Below are 21737 nucleotides of genomic sequence, written 5' to 3'. Positions count from 1 at the left end.
TAGCATTTCTTTTATATATATGCATGCGTGTGTATTTATATATACATAATAAATCTACACAGTACACACACATATATCCTGTAAACAACAGTATTTATTTTGGATGCGATTAATCATTGATTTGACAGCACTGACCCTGGATCATTGCTTTATCTGTCAGTAATACGGTTTTATTACTACATTCACTTTGACACACTTTGACTAAAAATTCAGGTCAACACACGAGGAAGAATGTGGAACATGAAAACTGTAAAACATCTCATCACACTTCTCACAAAACACCATCTACAATTCCACTGTATTTTATGATTTATACTTTATGGAGTAGGCGATCATGTAAAATGTGTGGTATATATTAAATACCACAATATTACCATGTGATACCTTCTCTGTATTAATGTACCACCTCAGTATCACAGCTAATGGGGATTTATGATTCGACAGTAATAAAAAAAATAAAAACGATAATTGAATTATTGCATTTGATTACCCTGGTAATTTCTGAACAACAAAAGGAAAAGACATTTCTGTATAAAACCGTATTTATTAAAACAATTACACATACAAAAAAAAAAAAAACTCATGGTTTTTAATGAAAATGAGGGTCTGTTTGTGATCTGCATGAAATCACAGGTTCGTTAACATATTCCCTCCTGATCCGAGCAGAAATGATAGCCTTGAATTTGAATCTCACTTCCTGCTGGTATTTTGAAACCGCATTTGCGTGTGCTGAACTTTAGGCCACGGTGTCATTTTATAACTTCCTGTGTCCTGGCCGAGGGAAGAAATGAATCATTTGATAATGCAAACACAACCTTCTGTGTGATAATCATACACAAACACACGTCTGAGAGCTGATCATGTGTGCATTAGACACAGGGTCTCTTCACGAGTGTCCCATCACAGTGAGTCCGGCGTCACCGGCCGCTTCGGGGCAGACGTCCAGACGAGCCAGCCGGCTCTGCTCCAGCGCGATGGCCTCCGCCGAATGTTTGCACTTCTCTGAGCCGCACTGACAGGTGAAGTACTTGCTCTTGATATCCCAGAAACGATCGCCGTAATCAAACCTGTCAGAAAAAAAAAAAAAAAAAAAATCAGTGATCATAAAACAAACAGGGGGAAAATGTCTAAACAGGAACAGGATGCAAAATACAGCCATAAATTCCTTGAGATCGAGTCACGAGGTCGTGAGCAATAAATTCATAAAGCAATTAAGTGCAGCTTTCGTCAGTACAGACACAAACACGTCTCACCCGAGCTCCTGCCCGGTGAAGATGTCTCTGGAGCTGAAGAAGGCGATGCGAGGGAAGCGCAGGTCCTGGTGCAGCATGAACACACGCACCGGGATGATGTTGGGGTCACACAGATGGTTTATAAAGCGGCTGATGTTACCGTAATAACGGGCGTCGATACAGTACACTTCACCGTCCTGAGACAGACAGAAAGACAGGGTTATCACAGTTAACTAAAACTATAAAAAAAAAATTATCTAAAAGAAAATAGAAATTAAACTGAAATTATAAAAATAAAAGTGAATTCAATAGATCAATCAAAATAAAAATAAATAAATAAATAAATAAATATATAAATATATATATATATATATATATATATATATATATATATATATATATATATATATATATATATATATATATATATATATATATATATCTCAAATGTAAATAATACAAAATAATAAAAGTTAAACAAATTAAATGTTTCAATATAAACTATAATATATAATGTATATATATACATACATACATATATATATATATATATATATAAAATATTTCCTGACTGAAATAAATTTCAGTTGAAACAGTAAAATTACAAACTGGAAATAAATAAGAATTATAATTTAAATATAAATAGTAATGTAAAAAACAAATTTAAATGACAACCAGAGTAAAATTACAAAAAATATTTACTAAGATGTAAATCAAAATGAAACTGAAATGATAACAATAGAAGCTTATTCAATATATTAACCAAAATTATAATAATGTTAATTGTAAATAATAATAAACAAAAATTAGAAACTGTCCCTTGGCAACTGACTGGGATAAATTGTAAGCACTAATATTAAAAAAATACAATTAAATAAAAATGCATTTAAATCTAAATAGTAATTGGCAAAATTATAAAAAAAAAAAAAAAAACCTAAATTAAATTATAAAAAGTACTAATTATTATTAACATTGCACATAGGTGACGTTTATATTGCATTGCATTTTGCATCAAAGTGTATGAATAAACACCATGCAAGCTATTTTTGGTCAGCAAATCAAACATGTTTTCATTGGTTCTCAAATTCGTTATGTATTTGTGCTGTGCTATTTACATTACACTTTGTTTAAAAGCAGATGTTACTGTTTACAATTATGCAGTGACATGAACAAGCATGCAGATTTGTGTTGTGTTTGTTGCAAATGTGTGTCAGCAACGTTCGTCTGTAGTTTGCATAATTTTGCCACTACTATTGAAAACAGGCGTTCAGACAGTCAACAATCTGGACTGAATCAGTGAGACACACACACACACACACACACACACACACACACACACCTTGTTGTCCAGATCAAAGAGGTACGAATCGTCCTCTCTCACGTCTGCCTCTGCGTCAGAGATCAGCTCGCCAACATACCTGCACACACACACGTTACAGCAGAAACAACAGCTACTGAAAACAACGGGCCTGAGCGCTTTCACTCACTCGCAGATGAAACTTCCTTGAGGGATGTCCTGAAGCGCTCTGACGCCCCATCCCATCTTCTCCGTCCGGTAGAGCTGCAGACGCACCCTGAAACACACCATCCACTTCAGCCAGCTCTTCTTTAAAACACCTTCGACATGCAGATCATCTCAATACATCAAACTGATTAATAAAATAATCCTGGCTTACTTGATTCCAGCCTGAACCACTCGGTTCTTGCAGGTTTTATGGCAGGAGCAGGCCATGTTGCACTCGAAGATCAGAGGGGGCTCGATTTTATTAAACTCCTGAAGGAGGCGATGATCCTGAGAACACACGTGTGCTGTTAGACAGGATCCACGCTGACTGTGGAGCTCATCAGAGAGATGATGAAGAGTGTTTTACCTTGTCGTACCAGCAGCGGATGCTGAGCTGTCCACAGAGACAGTTACTGGAGGAACAGTCGTCTGTACAGCTGCAGTGCTGAAACACACAGCTCTCTGAGGTCAGCACAATACATCTGATGTCTAAATATTTTGGTTTCTAATGTCCAAAGTGTTTTTTCTAATGCTTTTTTTATCTGCAAATAATTATTTCTTTTTCTTTCATTGACACTGACTTGAGAACAGGTCTTTTTGGTTGGTTTAGTCACAAAAAAAAAAAAAAAGAGTCTGAATTGATTTGAGAAAAACTAAAATCTAAATTATGCTGTGAATCCGTTCAAAGCAACGATTCAATGATTCGTTCGCATCTCAAAACTGTTCATAGATGTAAGAAGTTTGCTGACAGGCAATGAATTATTTTATTCACCAAGACTGCATTAAATTAATTTACAAAAAATGACAGTAGAGACAATTATACATTTATACTTGTGAAGGATCATGTGACACTGAAGACTGGAGTAATGAGTATATTTTTACTGCAGTTTAAATCAAACAAATGCAGTCATGGCCAAAGAGACTTCTTTCAAAAACATTAAAAAGATCTTACTGACCCCAAACTTAGCAATAGTCCATGTTGAAAAATATAGCTCTTTATTGAAGTTTCTAGGGCTGGGAAAATAAATCAATGCATCGTGAATTGAGAAATGATTCTGCATCGATTCTGAGATTTTCCGAATGCATCGTGATTCTTTCTTGAATGGATTCTGAGCTCAGTTTTGAACAGCAGATGGCACTGCACGCTTCAGAAAAAAGCTGTCTGCTTGTTTCTAAATCCACACACACACTTGATCCTAAAATAATCATTCAGAACATTTGAAAAGGTTGAAGCAAATTACAAAGGTGTTCACAGTGGGCTGTGTTAACATTAATCTTGATCATAAAAGCATTTTAAGATGAAGTTAAATTATAGACTCAGCCGAACACACAAGCAAAATCTGCCTCAATTTATCGTCCCGGCCCTAGTTCAGTGCATATGAATAAATATCATTAAATATGATTGTTCCTTTTATTATTTTCTGTATGAAATTGAGCGTTGTGTGTGAAGTGTGTTTTGTGTACAGTGTATTGTGTGGCACCTGCAGGTGTGTGATGTTGCGGTCGATGTTCATGGTGGATGTTTCACAGTTCTCTGCGATGTATTTGTAGTCAGATGGACAGCCTTCATCATCCACACCATTAACACACGGGATGGGAACGTTCTCGTAACCCTGAGCCACATCACTACACACACACACACACACACACACGCGTGCGCATACACCAGCGTTATTAGCTACAACTAAAGTAAACTAAAGAAATAATTTAAATAAAACTGAGGGTAAATAATATTAAAAATACATATTAAACATAAGCTGACACTTAAATGAAAATCAGAAACTTAAAAATTATTACAAGTAAATGAAAAGACATTAAAAATAATAAAAAGCTTTATATATAAAAATTCTAAATTTCTTAAACTTAAAAAAAATGACTAAAATTATTAAAATACAATTAAAATAGAGATACGGAAATATTAAAATATTAATAAAAAATACTTTCAAATATTCTACTTTTCTAAATTTCTAAAATTCTAAATTTCTACTTTTACTAATTTAAAAATGCTGCCTTAGCAACTAACTAAAATAAAAAGTTGAAGTACTAAAATCACAAAGCTTTCTTAAAAAACATTTTAAGAAAAATAATAAATATGACTTAAGCACATAAAATTACTAAAAAATTAGAAAGGTTGCCTCGGTAAATAATTAAAATAAATATGATGAAGAATTACTAAATTATTAAAATTACTAAAATTGTAACAAAAATAAATCAAAGCAAAATAGAAATATACTCTATATTAAAAAAATATTTAAAAAGGAAAAAGAAATGTTGCTTTGGCAACTAACTGGAATAAGTATTATTATTATTAATTAAATAATAATATTTAAATACTTTTTTTATAAAAAAAATTACAGATTTTTTTTTTTTTTTAAATTTAAAATCTAAACAAAATAAAAAAATAAGAATGATAAAAGTAAATAAAAAACAAGAAATACTAATAGTACATAAATAATACTAAAGGTTATTTCATTGAAGTAATTCTCAATATTAGAGAGCACACACTGACCTGCATATGATCCTCTCTGTCCGTACGACACGGTTGGAGATTCCTCTACGTAACTTCCTGTTAATCTGAAGCGCCACCCAGACGGGCGTGTCACAGCGGGCGAGAGACAGCGGCGTGTCGCCCTCCTTGTTCATAATGTCGATGTCAGCGCCTCGAGACAGAAACAGCCTGGAGTAAAGAGGAACAGAAGACGTCAGATGAGTGTATGACACTGAAAGCAGCTCTCGGACGGTGTGTGACTCACGTGACACAGTCGATGAAGCCCTCGCGAGCCGCGATGTGCAGCGGTGTGTCTCCATGAAGATTCACAGACGACAGAGGACAGCCGGCGTTCAGGACCAGCTCCGCTATCTCAGCGCTGCCTGCGAACGACGCCCAGTGCAGACAAACGTTCATCTCCTGCACACACACACACACACACAGTGAGACAGGGCCACCATAGACAATGAATCTTTCCCGCCCAATATCTGAAATTCTTGCATTGATCTGCTGCACTCCACTCTGTTTTTTAGGAAGACAGAAAGGTTTAAAGGTTATATTTTCAGCCTGGCCTGCTCAGCGATCTAATAGCGCTCATCAATGCCACAATAACTGAGATGGCCAATCAAATCAAAGTAGTGTTCATAAAATCGCCAATTGACTGTTTTTAAAGAGTGAGAGAAAGAGATTAAAGTTGCATGTGTGAATTAAGTTAAATGAGTCTGTATGTCTCTCAACAAACAATGAAGCTGTGAGTTTATCTTCCAAATCTCTGATTTTAGCACCTCATTGCTGAGAAATATAGTGCAGCCATTCAGGATTCAGTATCTGTATTTTATCAATAAAAGTCTGTATTGACTGCAAGTTTCTGTGTGCAATCTCTGTGCATCCATGAAAGCAGAGCATTAATAGAAAGTGGTGATTAAACTGACGACTTGGAAATTAATGGTTTAGATGCATATCTGCATATATATATATATATATGAAGCTGGTCCCCTCCAGTGGTGAGACGCTCTCTCATTTCCTGCCAGACTCACTTTGTCTCTGAGTGTGACGTCAGCTCCTCTGTTGAGCAGAGCTCTGATCACATCTATATGTCGATGTTCTGCTGCCCATATGATGGGCGTCCAGCCGCCGCTATCCTGAAACACAGAGACGAGGTAACAGCTAGGGGAAGCTTTTAAAAAAAGAAAAATTATATATTTATAACAAAAAGGGTAATTGCTCCTTCCTATCTCACAGTTGTGACATTTTCTCATAATTCTGAGTTTGTATCTTACAATTCAAAATGTTTTCTCAGAATTGCAAGATATAAACTGGCAATTGCAAAATGTTAACACACTAATGCAAGTTTATGATTAACAATTCAGAAGAAAAAACCTGATTAACACTCATGCGTGTCTTCACATTTGAAATGACACTCTTTGGTTGAAAACTACAAGAGCTGCACTAATGAGTTGATGCACACACACCTGGGCGTTTAGGTCCACCTGTCCGGTGCTCAGTAACAGCATCAGCACCTCCAGGTTCCCCAGTTTAGCAGCGTGATGAAGACCTGTAGATCCGTCCTCTTCCTGAACACACACACACACCATTCAACAATCAATTACAACTGTGTACTTCAATATGATCAATATTTGATAAGCATGAGTTCAGTTAGGAGGAAAACAGGCTTCTGGCTTCTCTCCTGAGACCACGAGCAAAAGGACACATTACTATTACACTTTTATTAAAAGCATTAAAATCAACTATCTGTGAAAAAAAGGGGATAAAGTTTAAAACCAGGGTTATTAACCAAACATATTTATTAAAAGCTGCTTAAACAGTTAGAAACAAAACAGCATAATGTATATATGCAAAGTTTAATATAAAGGGTCGAAACCCATCACAAAGAGTACTTTTTCATTTAAAAGCATGTGGAAAAGAAGTTGAACTTACATTAATTTTACATGGCTTTCTAAACATGCGTCTCTCTTGTGCGAGAGCCGAGTGCAGCGGTGATAGATGTCCCTATAGAAAATGTGATAAATATGCCATCTGTGTGAACGGCTTGGTTCAGTTTAGCCGTAAACAAGATCTTCTCCGCATTTATTTTCTAATTTTTCTCTAATATTTTGAATGAACAATGCAGCAGCGCCACATGTTCTTCATCTAGTGGGTTCAGCTGGATAGGCTCACAAAACATTAACACACGAACATTGTCATTGTGTCTCGTGCTGTGCCTGATGCAGGATTTTTATTTTAAATTTGACAAATATTATTTGACAGGACACACTCATAACATCATGTGTTTGATTCATACATGAACTGATCAAATGCACAGCCTGAATGCAACTCAAGTTGCACTTTGTCTGCCAAAATGCATTTAACTTCACACAAAATCTGAATATTTAGTTATGAATGTTATGAATATTCAAATAACATGGTTTAATCTATTTTTTAAGTCAAGAACTGCCAGGATATGATGAACAATTGACCCCAGACTGTTGATTATTTTTTATTTTTTTAATAATCCCAAACTCAAGAGTGTAACAGCAATTATGATTAACATGCATTATGTTTTCATTGGTCCACTGTCAGAAATTACAGACAACAAAGGCTCTGGATCAGGAGTGTGTGTGTGTGTGTGTGTGTGTTACTCACTGCGTGATAGACGCAGGCTCCGCTCTGGATCAGGTATTTCACCACCTCCACATGATTGTTCACTATTGCCTCTAACAGAGGGGTCCTCAGGGTCTTATCTTGGGCGTCCACCTTAGCGCCTGCCTGAAAATTATCCACAGCACAAAAGCAGGAATTTTAATGAAAACTTTCTTCAGATACAAACTGAGACAAGCCCACTACTCAAAAAACTATAGTAATTCTCTGCAGCAGTGATTCCCAAACTTTTTTCTCAGCCTTTGACCTAAAGTACCGTCTTGAACCCCCCCTAATATTTACATCTTCTCTAATGTCAGCTAAGGGTCACATGACAAGCAAATAAACAATCATTTTTATCATTTATTTCTTTTAATTTAGCATTTGAGATTTAATTCATTGCATCTTTTATTTTTTTTATTTTTTTCATTTTCAAATTATGTATTTTAATTAACATTTTTATGGTTTAACTAATTATATAAGTAAAATTATTTATTAAAAATAAATCAAATTAAGGTACTTAAAATAAAAACCTATCATTTTAAAATAAAAAATTATTTAGCATTTTTATGTGTCAATTATTAAAATCAAGTATTATATTTTGATTGTTTTAATTCAGCATTTTAATTAATGACTACTATGCAATTTATTATGCTTGTTTCTATTTTGATTAATTAAATATCTGTTGTAATTTAACCATTAAACACTTAATTAAATCAAAAGTAAAATACCTACATTTAAAATAAAATATAAAAACAATAATAATTTTGCAATTTTATGACGTAAATACTACTAGCCATTTATTTTGACTTTTCTCGTTTCATAAATCTGTATTTTAATTTAGCATTTTTATGATTTAATTATTACACCAAAAGTTTTTTTTATATTGCCATTTTAGTAAGGTATAGTATTTTGATGCTTCTTCTTTTCCATTTAATGATCTAATTAAATATGAACTTTTTCATCACAAGGCCCAGTTTGGGAAACACTGCACTACACAAACATCAGCGTATGATCGATATATTCACATGTCCAGTGCATGTGGAGCTCACCTGTATGAGCAGGTAGCAGACCTCCAGCAGACCCCTCTGAGCGGCTGCGTGAAGAGCACAGCGTCTGTTCTGAGAGTCTGACTGATACGACGGGTCGATGCCCTCCACTGACACACACACACACACACACACAGAGAATATCAGCTCTGATGCTCAAACCTTCAACAGATGTGTGATATATACACACGAGCACACACAGGTACGTACTGAGCATGAGCAGAACTCGCTGAGCTTCACCCTGTTTGGCTGCAGGATACAGCTGACGGGGATGAAAGCGCAGCTTCTTCCTCCTGACCAATCAGAGACAGCCGAGCAGATCACATGACAAAAACATCATCTTTAGCCCGAGTTTGTTCAGAATAGCACACTACAGTACTGTTTTTGTCTCTATTCTGTGCAATGCATGTTGTTTTTCCCCCACATTAAACATACTGTTATTCCAGTATGGACATTCTATTATAGTTTTTATTAAGATTTTGAATTAGAATTTATATTTTCTGTTTTCATCTTGTTGAGTTTTGGTCATTTTGTGTCTCAAATTTGTTATTCAAATAGCCACAGTTCACAAAAAATAAATATTATTGAATTATTTACTAGCTAAAATACTTATTTTATTAATACTTATTTTAAAATACTTATTTTAATATTTTATTTTATTTTATATGTTTTTTTTTGGGGGGGGGGGGGGGGGTTATACTTAAATTTTAGTTACTCTAAGCAATTTTTGTTATTTTAGTACTTATACCTTAAAAAATAAATTAAAAAATGGGTATGGAAACCCTGGATACTGGAAGAATTTTTTATATTGTGATTTATGGACCTGGAAATTCATGGAAAAACATGGAAATCTTAAAAAGTCAGAACATTTTTATAATAATTTTGTTTCTAGTTATGTCAAATTCCCTTCTGTAAGTACAAATTATCTAAAACTTGTTAAAACTAAACGAAAATAGGAAATGTTTCCTTGGCAACAGCTGGCTGGCTTTAGTTTTAGTTAACGTTAATAAACTTGATGCATAAAACACCAAAGACTACAAAATACAGTTGAAAACTATATCCCACAATGCAATGTACTGTCAGTGTGACGACTGAACCAGAAATGATAGAATGTGCAATTCTGAACATCTCTTTCTTCACTCATTATTTTAATCATGTGGTCACCTCTCAGTGTCCTGTGTGAGAATGGCTCTCTGTAGCGCCGCCCTCCTGTCCCCTGGTGGAATAGCACTTGGACAGACTGGCTTCCCATTGGGCAGGACGAGCGACGGTCCAACACTGTCCACCCCACCATCGCCAAGGGCAACCACATCCTCTCCTGGAGTGGCATTGGCTGGCTGAGTTTGTAGCTCCGCCCCCTTTCTTACATCTCCACGACATCGCATCCTTGCACTTAGTGGAAATAAACATTTAAAGATTAAACATTTTAATCAATACATATCTGTCAGGAAAACTCTCGAAGTGATCTGCATGGTAATATACAGGATTAATGTATTTGGTCTTGGCTGTTGCTGCTGCGTTCACACAGAAGACATGCAGTGTGAAAAGAGCTTAAGAAATTTTACTACTGCACATATAACATGAATAACCCAGAATAGCAGATCTATACAGGTGGAGCTGGGGAAGGTGGAGGGTTTCTGAACTGCTACAGCAAACACTGCAGTATTTGAATGTTGAGCAGCGAGCTCATTGGCTACAGATACAGGAGAGAACCAATCAGCTGTGCCATGTGATAATGATGTCATTATGTCATATTGAGTTAGATCTATCGGACTGCACCATCTAGAGTTTCATGCCAGAACTTGGTTTTTGCACAAATGCAACAATTGACAAAAACAAAAAAAATGTTTACTATTTAATTAATAGTAAACAAAAACACGTGTAATGTGTGATGTTTTTTAAAAGCTTTCGTTGTTAAACAAGATTTTTTTTTGAAGTGAAAATGGTAAACATAAAAATTAGCTGTTTTACTATAAAGCAAGGCATTGAACTCACTTGATCGGCTCTCCCATCTTCTTCTCGTGGTTTAGCGCTCGTGATGTGGCCGCGAGCGCGGAGGGAAGAAGTGAGGGTGTGGTTGTGGTGGACGATGCACTTGCAGTGACCACATTCGAGCCTGAAGAGGGCCCTGCAGGAGGGATGGTGACTTCACGTGCTTCTGATGCGTCCTCCCCACAGTGAGGGCAGAACAGCAGGCCGACGCCCACTCCTCCTCGGCTCCGCCCACCGCCCAGCACAGACACACAGCCCCGGTGGAAGCGGTGAGCAATGTGAACGTCTGGACAACACTCAAGAAACGTTCCCTGTGTGCGAAGAGGAGGATCTTTGAGCTTTCTGTTTGAAAATCGAATTATTTCTATCATAAAATTTTAATAATTCATCATTTAAAATTGAAAAAGTAAAATATATATATTATAATAACATTATATTACTTAACCATTAATTTATTTTATTAAGAAACATTAACAAGTAAAAAAAAATTTTTAAATTACGGAAATATTAACCTAAAATCACTGTTTTAAAGCTTTTAGGGACCGGTTTAAATGAATAATTCACAAAAATTTCTAAATTAATTAATTAATAAAAGTCTATAATTATTTACTTTTACTTTAATTTTAGGTTTTAGTCATTTTTGTCATTATTACTTTTACATTTCTAATAGTTTATTTATTAGTATATCAGCAATACTAAAATAAAAAAGTTGATAAAATAAAATAATTTTTGGATTAACTATTTCGTAAAATAACAACATACAACACAGAGGTGAGTAAATAATCCGTTTAGCTTTTTTAGCTCTTCCTATAACATGGTTTTTATGGTCGGAGACACTCACAGAGAGGCAGAAGTATCCACAGCCCGGACAGCAGTGATGTTTCACCATGTGTGAACGGTGCGTCTCACACAACACCATTAGAGACACGCGGCTGGATGGACGCATAGTCTCCCCCTTCACGATCACATTGGTGCAGCCCACCAGCTGAAACACAGAGGACGGGAGGAACCACACGAGAGAGACGGGGGTGATCAGTCACTCAGCATGAACATGCTATAAAAATGATCTGTTCAAGAGTACAGTGAGCTGCTTTTGCCGTCCTTATAGCAACATTTCAACTCAATTCAGTTCATTTAAACTTAAAAACCACTGAAGAGAGACCGACCTGAAACGCTGCAGAATGTGTCCAAAAACTAATGTTTGATAGATATTCTCAATAGATATTATAGCCTAGAAATCACACTCTAATTATATTAACAGTAAATTCATCACTCATCTTAGTTCACGACGATCTCACAAAATTCTGTTATAATCAATTAATTTCTCTAAACTACACAATTAATCACGTCTGCACTTATGAGATGATTCGCAAGCATGAAAAACTGTGCTTTCAGCGATGAGTGAATACTGCAAACTCTGAAAACGTTTCTGATGGCCCATTGTTTTGAAGAAATCAACAGATAATTTTCTGTTAATTTCCAATAAATTTCCGATAAATTGGCACAATACCTGGAAAATTATCTATATTCAATACAATTTGCAATATAAAGACAATGAAAAAAATACATAACATATTACATACAATTCATGTCATTATAGTTTAAAATAATATATAAAATACATTATTTCTTAAATAAAAATAATGACTTTCATGGGAATTTTAGTTATTTTATTTTACACTGCAGTAGTCTTCTTTCATCATTTGCAAGAAGCTTTTACAAATATATAAAAAATATTGATAAAATATTAGAGCTTCCACATACTTCTGACAAATTAATTCTAATGATTTTCTCTTATTGGACAATATTTTTAAAATACTATTTTACACCAATAGACCTACATGGCAATATATCTTACAGCTGAGCTCGATAAAATATTTTCACTATATACATTTCCATGACATTTTTAATTTTAATTTAAACAATTTTTAAATATTTTACTTCTTAATACTCTTTCATATGTGTTGTTTCTATATGCATAACCAACATCTTTTAATCAGCAGTTTAACATCTCTCCTTTTTCTTCTAATCCGATTCTCATTCGCAATGCTTCTTTCCCTCAATAAAGTAAAAAGTCCTGTCTTTCTTTTTGTCCGACAGCCAGATTTTTTAGTTTGTTTGCTTCAAATCAAAGCTTCTAATGTTGTAAATCACTTCGGAGCTGTTTGGTTGGTTTAGTGCTTTATTGAATCCCCGTGTGAATCAGGTGCTCCCAGCAGCGGGCTCACCTCTCCGTTGATGCTCTCGATGGCCATGCAGGTTCTGCTGGAGCGAGCGCTGAATCCATCCACACGCGGCGCCTCCATCCTGCAGCTGCACAGAGGAAGCTCCTCCAGACGCTCGGTTTCTGCATCACTGCCGTCTGCACACACAGCATGAGACGTCACACACACAGGCTTTATACTGGAGTATCTGGCCATAAAGACAAGGCTAATTTATCTCATACTCCATGGAAATTCAAAGTGCTTTAAATAAAAAATGATTTAAAAATAACCATAACATGTTTAAAAACAAAACAAAAATTATAAAACCATATATTATATTATATAACCATATTAATTTTTATGGAAATCATGATACATTTTATTTTTCTGAATTCTTTGATGAATAGAAAGCTCAAAAAAACATTTATTGGAAACAGAAATCTTTTGTAACATTTTTCAATTGAATGCTTTCTTGCTAAATAAAAGTTTTTTTTTTTAAAGCAATACTAGCAGTATATCACAGTTTCCACAAATATATTGTGCAGCACAACTGTTCAGCATATTATACTGATTTATGAAGATCATGTGACACTGAAGACTGGAGGAATGATGCTGAAAATACAGCTGCACATCACAGAAAAAAAAAAAACAGTTAACAACACATTCACACAGAAACACCTGTTTTAAATAGTAAAACTGATTTTACTGTATCTTTGATTAAGTAAACACAGTCTTGGTGATGGTAAAAGACTTTTTTCATGAACTTTAAAAGAGCCTAACTCTTGCAATCTTCTGGCAGTGAGTGTAGCTCATCACACACCTGCGTGTGGAGACAGAGAGAGGCTGTCCGCTGCAGAGATGTCCAGTGAGTCCAGAGGAACCTCAGTGTAGTCAGTGCTGCCCACTGTGACTGCGGCTCTGGAGTCCACACCTGACACACACACAGAGACAGCTGCTCACATCTGTTCACACACACACACACACACACACACTCAGGGGTCTGTCTCACCTTTATCTGCCTCCTGCCCTCCAACCGGGGGTCTGTCTCTCCCTTTACCCTTCCCCTGAAGTTTCCATTGTGGCTCGTCTCTCTCTGCGGATGTTTTCTTATAAGATGTGAGGGGCCGATCGGAGCCAGAGCTCTGACAAACACCACACACTCGTTAGTTACACTCACTGTAGCTTACATCACACTACTCTGAGAACTGAGAACTTAATCAGTATATTAAACATTATACACATGCATACATACACAACTGCACAGCAAAATAACAAATAATGAGTATTAATAAGCATATTTAATTTTACACTGCTGCAGTACAATTACAATGCTTAATATCTTTACTTGTGAGAAACTTTCATAAATATAGAGAAAAAAATCTATGAGAACCTTGTCTAAATATTGTGTTAGGTTTCATTTATTATTTAGAGATCCCACATATTTTGATAAATTAATTGTAGTGAGCTTCCCAAAAATCCCTAACCTTTTCTACATAATATTTTACACCAAATACACTTTCAAAGGCAGTTCCTAGCCAATAAAACATTTCAGAGCTGAGAAATTTATTTTTAAGTTAATTAAAATGTGTTAATGTAATAAATATATTTTTTTATTTTATTTTATAATATATATATATATATATATATATATATATATATATATATATATATATATATATATATATATATATATATTAGGGATGTCAACGATTAATCGATGATCGATTAATTGTCGATAAGAGATGCAATCGATTAAGGCTATCGATGGTCGGTTAACCGATTCAATGTTGGGCTGCGTGCGGCTCATGCGCACTCAACACGTGCGAGCGGCTGTGAGTGACGGTGACGATATATAAAAGCATCATCATTCATTCACAATGTACAAATTAAGCTTTTAATGTGATTTAAACTTTAAAGTACATTAAAATAGAAACAACATAAAAGTTATTCAACATTAAATGCAATAGAAATGTAGTTACTAATCATTTCATCAGATAACTGTTTTATATCGTGCGCTTTGCAGGGCTGCGGGACACAGTGACAGGACAGGTAGTCTATTCATTCCTACAACTTGTTAATTCTTTCCTACGAATTATTAATGTGGCAATTGTCCATGTTTCATTCATTTTGTTCCCTAAATAACCCATGATTTAAGTGAAATAAGGGAACAAATTAATAAATCGAACGAATTCTTAATTCATGAAATCTTTAATTTCCCTTCCCATGTTTACCACAGTAAGAGATGCGAAAACAGTTATTAAAAGCGAAAGATAATAAAATAAACCTGGGAAATTAGAGGGTTAGACTATGAAGATTTAGGAAAAGAAACAATGCCTAAATATACTGAATTTGTGCAAATTCGTGACCAACCGGCAAACCAGAACAAAGCCGCGTAAATGAAGACTATGGGGTCCAAAAGCATGGTCGCGATCTAACATTTTCCAGTTAACCTATTATTCCTCTAATAAACAAAGCTTTTATACCACACTTGTCATAATCAGATCTTATCATTTCTAAATAAATAATTGCTGGATTCAAAACAGCGATTAATAGGCGCTGTGACCGACATAATCCTGGAGCATTCACTGCTGTCACTAAACGGTGACGCCGAGCATCGTTCACAAGTTTCTGCATCGACCTGACTAGGGCACAGGTTCTAAGCCCTGGGACAAAATGGGATGCTTTAAGGAAAATTTATAGCCTACTAAGTAATAGGCCCAACATAAAAATAACAATTTGTTTTCATGTTTTTTTATTTATTTATTTATTTATTTATTTTTTAAATAGGCTATGCGAAATATATCCGACTTAAATAATTAAGATTAACGGATTTAAAACAGAAGTGTGGGCGCTCCATAAGTTCACAAAAAAAAAGAAAAAAGGATGACAACGCATTCTGTTTGTTTGCTTTATTTTACAAGAGCACAAATCTTCTGTTTTTATTGTGAGTGTGCACAAATGAAAGTAAACACTTTTGCGGAAAATATATATATTTTTTTAATGTCTCAGCTGTTTCGATCGCCCCGGAGCCTGCTGCACACGTATATTCTAGCGATTCAAACTTACATCGCTGTCTGTTCATTATCAAAATAAAATAGTCAACTAAACATTAAAAGGTTACACTGGTCAGTTTAAATAGACCGTATTATACCGGTCCACTCTGCTGTTATGCCAAGGACGTTTTTGCTCATAAGAGGATCATCTTTTCCGTCTATATGCGAATGCGTGTTAAGTACAAGCCTAGTTTACATTATAAATAATAGTTTAACATTCAAATACAATGCGAATATGGAAACATTTCCATTTGTGCCGAATGAGACGTGAGCAATAACCTCCAAATAAATTTAGCCAAAGCCGCGCTCGCTCATCCTCGTCTGCACGCATGCACTGTCACGATCTAATGCGCTGTATGCTGGATTTTTAAAAATCTGACATTTTCTAGGACAGAATCCAGCAGGATCAAATTAATGTGAGCAACTGTGTTTTGGTGCAGCAGCGCCGATGTAGTTCACTTAATGTGCAGCGCAGTCACACGTGCTCCACATTTCGGATAATTTTATTTTAAATACAATAATGTCAGTTGAAAACATTGCAATTGTGCTTTAAAATACAACAACGAGCACCACAAAACCATTTAAAGAGGCGCGTTCAGCGTTCTCCGTGCGGGATTGGAAACTGTCAAACAAAGTAAAATGACCTCAAAAGTATGGCGCGCTCTCTTCATTTTATCAAATGATCATAATCGCATCTATTCATTTTATGATCCTGCTACTAGCATTTTATTCAGACTAAAACCTCTTTAATTCAAGTAAGAAAGCGTTTTGTGTGTGTGTGTGGCTTTTGCACATCCTGTCATACCGCTGACTGCGTGCCTGCAATAGACGCATTTTGCAGTATTATGGTTAACGATTAATCGATTAATTGATCGTTAATTTAAACGACGATCGATCATGGAAATAATCGAAATTTGACATCCCTAATATATATATATATATATTAATGTATTGATATTTTAATTATTGTATTAATTTTAAAGACTTTTTAATATATTATTATCTTTTTTTTTCTAGACTTTTTCTGGCCTGGAAGTCACATTTTATATCAGTAATCCTGATATCCAGGTTTCCATAATCTTATCAGCCATCCTGATGTTATTTTAGCATCACTAATATACCCTTATGGTTTCTTCTAATATTTTGAACTAGATAACATTTTTATATTTTGTTTCCATCTTAATATTAAAGTTTTAGCAATCTTTTAGTGCATTTTATTACTTTTTTTAACATCTATATAGTTTCAGCCTTTGTTTATTCAGTTCCAGTTATTTTAGAAAAAAAAAAATTCCCTTAACAACTAGCTTAAAGAAAATGTTTTATGATTTTAGTTTTAGTTAATGATAATTTTAACCCTTATCTCAAGATATTGGCATCAAATAATGAAAAAAAAAACATCCAAAAAAATCCTGAAACTGTATGAAAATAAGGTGCACTTCCATTGGTCAGAATCACTCACATTATCAGACAGATGCTCCGCCTCCAGCGTCTCTACCATCCCATCATCTGACTGCAAAACAAAAGCACAAGACTGTCAGATCCTCAGACTCTGTTAGACTCATTATCAGAGGCTTCAGGTCTGTGTGATCTGCTCACCTTGCTGTCAGAGTAGATCATATCGTCTCCAGAGTAACTGTTGTAGAGCAGGTGGAAATCTTCCTCATCTGCCTCCTCATCCAGATCCTCCAGCCAACCACTGTGATGCTCTTTAGTCGCCGTGGCAACTGCCTCCACCTTCCCCGCTGCTGGAGACATGTTAAGTGTAGGCTGGAAAAACACAGAGAAGTATTTACATACGATAATATTACATTAACTATGATGAGCAGTGGAATCAAAGCTGTTGCTGTTTACTATAAAACACACAATGGAACTGGAGACATCTGATTTATTCCAACAGCAATAATAATAATAGATTTATTTATTTATGCATTCATTCATTCGATAATAAAAGACACCAATAACATTCATTTATTATTATTATTTATTAAATATTGAAACTTTGAATCATTTTCCTATGATAACCAATATCAATACTAATAATTAAAAATAACAACAGCAAAAACAGTAAAAACAACAACAAAAACAATTATTATTATTATTTACAATTTATTAATTCATGCTAAAAGACACCAATAACAATAAGTAAAAAAAATGATGATGATGGTTAATATCATCAATATTATCACTGTTAACTTGTTTATTTAAAATATATACTTTTAATCATATTACTATTATAAAGATCCCAATAACAATAATTAAAATCCATATTAATAATAAATAATTATTATTCATTTGTTTATTTAATGAACATTGGCCATTTAATAATATTGCTATGATGAGCGATACCGATAACACAAACAATGATTAAAAACAACAAATATTATTATTTAGGGATGTACAATATTATTGGACCAATATTGGAATCGGTCAATAATGGCATTAAATGTAAGTAGCCACATCGGACGGATATGAAATATGATGCCGATATGTCTTGCCAAAAAGAGGAAAACATTATTTCAAACGTGCTCAGTGTGTGCTAGTGATTATATCACATCAACAGTGCAATTAGATCACATCAGCATTTTACAACTATTTAGCTTTAGGCCATTTACAAATGTTAAATATAATAAATAAAATACAATTTTAAGGTTACTAATGCATCTTTCTGCAAAAAAAGGAAAATGCAGTGATTTATATATAGTTTATGATTATTTTCAAATCTTCAATGTACTGTCACTTTATTGTTGTTTATTTAATTGTAACAAATAAGTTTCTGCTAAAAACTATCCAAAATTAAAAGTAATTATGTAGTTATCGGAAAATTTTCCAAAACGAGTTGAAAATTATCGGCATATCGGATATCTGCAAAAATCCAATATCTTGCATTCCTAATTACTGTTGTTATTTATTTATTGAACACTGGTATCGTTTATCATTACCAGAATTTCATCAAATGTGTGCTCTTCATCTCACCTCTGTCTGTGGCTTTGGGACTTTCTCTGGAGTTCCTGCAGGACTGACTGCAGCATCAGAGTCCAACCCCACTTTACGCTTCTTCATTACTGCATACAGAGAAAAACACGTAACAGCTGCAAACCTGCTACTGATGACAGAGGTACACACAATACAAACAGATTAATGCCAATTAACACACACCTGCATCAGCGTCTGTTTTCACGCTGCTGACGGGTTTCTCAGGTGTAGCTGCTGCGATCGACTCCACAGACTTCATCTGATCAGAAACACAGGACAGTTATGGTTTATTAAATCGAGTCGAGCTCATCATGACTGTGTTTCATCATAAGTGAAGGAACCTGTGGGAACGGCGGTCTGTTCATGGTCTTGCGTGCGCGGTGGACTTTAGCAGGAGGACCGGCTGAAGGCATAGCTGAGGAGGATGAGGACGAGGAGAGTGATGAAGATGAGGAGGAAGACGGAGTCGTCTTACTGCTCGGACCACAGACGCTCATTTTAGCTCTGCCGGACGCAGATGACGGAGACGAGAGAGACGAGGTGGAGGGAGAGGCACTTTTACCAGCACTACCTGTGACGAGCATGAATAAAAACTAATTATTATTACTCTAGTTATCACCAAGATCTTATTTTTCTTGTTTTGAAGTGTTTCAACTATGTAACTGGATCATAGCCTTCTGAAGTTTAATAATGTTTAATAATGACTTTACACCAAAATGTAAGACCTCATAAAATGACATTTAAAATCTCCATCATATCATTTATGATAGGTAGGACTTCTTATAATCTTAAATATTATAAAACCCAATTTATTTAGGGACCCTTTAAGGCCTTTTGTGTTTGTGTGCTCTAAAATGCATTTTACATTTTGCACACATCTATTTTAGCCACAAATGTAAACGAAACATTCGCAATGACAAGGCCAGAAAAACTGAATGTGATGATGAAGAAAAGTCAGAAAGTACAGTAGTTCTGGACACCTGCACAAACGCACCTGTGCTTGACTCACCTAGGAGTGATTTAGTGGATGTGGTGGGACGTCCCGTCCCGTCTTCCATCTGTTTTCCCTTTACAGGCGAAATCAGCTCCACTAACAAAACAAAGCCAAAACAATTAGACAAAGAAAAATCTAATACAAATTAATAAAGAAACACATCTACAGAAATTTAGGCAAATGTTACAAAACTCTTTAATCATTTTAAACGTGATATTCTTTGTGTGTACCCTGATTTCAGGTTTTATTTGCTTGAACTGAATGATAATTAAATCAAAAATTTTACATGCACAATTTTTTTTTAATCACCAGCAAACAAACACCATAATGCATTTATTTGAGGAAATGCTCACAAAATAAAGACATGTAGGCCTATATTTAAAATGATTTTTCTTAAAAAATAAAAAAAACATTAAATCTTGAATTTTATATACCATACTGATAATGTGCAGTATAAACGAAAGAAAGAACACAATAGAAAATCAGGCTGATACTAATAATGGCATACAATCTATTATTGATGAAAAAATCCATATAATAATTTATATTCTTAAACATCTATAAAATTTTACCTGTTTTCTTTTTTTGTTGTTGTTTTTTTTTAATGGGAACTTATAATAAAGTGAAGTTAAACCAGGAGACAAAACAGGTTAATGTACTGCAGATTAAATCCAAATGTATCTAAGAAATAAAGTAATAAGGTGATACAGAAAACATGTTGGCCAATACTAAAATATACAGTGCAGCTCTACTAATGAAAGATTAATATACCCTCACCTTCCTGTTTGGATTGAGGAGAGCTCCCTTCTGATGGGGTCTGAATCAAAATAATAAAAAATAAACAGTTAAACATGATATATAATCCAGAAACAATGACAACATGCTAAAATATGATTAAAACCGATTTTAAATCTGATGTTTTAACACAGAACAACAGCTAAAGTCCGGCTGAAGTTTAAAGTAGACACTTGGGGCACGTCAAATAAATATGGACAGATTCTACAAATATTAGAGAAGATACAATGAACTGATAATCATAGGTCATAAATGTCACATCCATAATATTTTAACAGCACCATCCAACAAACAACGTAAAACGCATGCATTAGTTTAAACATCTTCTGACAAGATCATTGCATCTGTACGTTTAATCACTCCGTTGTTTGCAGCGCTGCATGCTGCAACAAAACAGAAAAGCGCATACACCGAACGCATCATTTCTATCATCTATCGGGAAAACACACTCATAACACAACCTCGAAGGCGCAGATGCACTGTAATGACGGCAAGCACGTGTAAATGTATGTTTTATTGTGTGTTTTGTTTCTCACCTCGAGTGCGCGCTCAGATGCCGACATGATGCCGGATGCGCTCGAGGGAAACCGCAGCGCGCGCACCCGTGACTACTGCTAAGATAAAAGTCACTACGACTCCTTCATTCATACATCTTTTCTAAATTTAGATTTTGTTTTAGAATTTATAAGACGTGACTTATTATTTCATATAACATGAACTAAAAAACCATGTTAATCACTGCATGTTTTCTAATTTTATTTAACTCTAAAAACGTTTCGATAAAATTATTGTAATCTTCTGATACCTTTATACACA

At 34.8% G+C, this 21737-nt stretch overlaps 1 protein-coding gene across 7 annotated transcripts; it reads right to left on the bottom strand.

Moving 5' to 3' along the window:
- Positions 1 to 74: 74 nt before the first annotated feature.
- ehmt2 (euchromatic histone-lysine N-methyltransferase 2) lies at positions 75 to 21564 on the bottom strand. Of its 7 annotated transcripts, none has more exons than XM_052583961.1 (29): positions 21458 to 21564; positions 20904 to 20943; positions 20127 to 20222; positions 19474 to 19703; positions 19316 to 19391; positions 19133 to 19221; positions 17756 to 17926; positions 17619 to 17669; positions 14116 to 14248; positions 13927 to 14037; positions 13131 to 13264; positions 11744 to 11887; positions 10906 to 11213; positions 10075 to 10302; positions 9121 to 9203; positions 8914 to 9020; positions 7868 to 7990; positions 7163 to 7234; positions 6697 to 6798; positions 6262 to 6366; positions 5490 to 5644; positions 5246 to 5413; positions 4218 to 4362; positions 3104 to 3181; positions 2909 to 3024; positions 2720 to 2806; positions 2572 to 2650; positions 1254 to 1429; positions 75 to 1067 (listed from the first exon to the last, which is right to left on the bottom strand). In XM_052583961.1, the coding sequence occupies exons 1-29, from the start codon at positions 21482 to 21484 to the stop codon at positions 887 to 889; spliced, it is 3615 nt and encodes a 1204-aa protein (XP_052439921.1). In that variant the 5' UTR covers positions 21485 to 21564; the 3' UTR covers positions 75 to 886. The 7 variants fall into 7 exon arrangements, with proteins under 7 accessions (XP_052439921.1, XP_052439922.1, XP_052439918.1 ...); XM_052583962.1 differs by having other exon boundaries at positions 20142 to 20222; XM_052583958.1 differs by having other exon boundaries at positions 21383 to 21499.
- Between the last annotated feature and the right edge of the window lie 173 nt (positions 21565 to 21737).

This window comes from Carassius gibelio, chromosome B19, assembly GCF_023724105.1.
Source record: "Carassius gibelio isolate Cgi1373 ecotype wild population from Czech Republic chromosome B19, carGib1.2-hapl.c, whole genome shotgun sequence".
NCBI lineage: Eukaryota > Metazoa > Chordata > Actinopteri > Cypriniformes > Cyprinidae > Carassius > Carassius gibelio.
The sequence above is the reverse complement of the archived record's forward strand: the minus strand, read 5'-3'. Positions and strand labels throughout refer to the sequence as shown.

Coding starts and splice junctions, on each gene's coding strand:
- ehmt2 (XM_052583958.1), bottom strand. CDS start 21,484: ATGTCGGCATCTGAGCGCGCACTCGAGGTGAGAAACAAAACACACAAT. Junction 19,704..20,126: donor CCTAGGTGAGTCAAGCACAG/GTGCGTTTGTGC, acceptor TGCTCGTCACAG/GTAGTGCTGGTAAAAGTGCC. Junction 19,222..19,315: donor GAAAACAGACGCTGATGCAG/GTGTGTGTTAAT, acceptor CTCTGTATGCAG/TAATGAAGAAGCGTAAAGTG.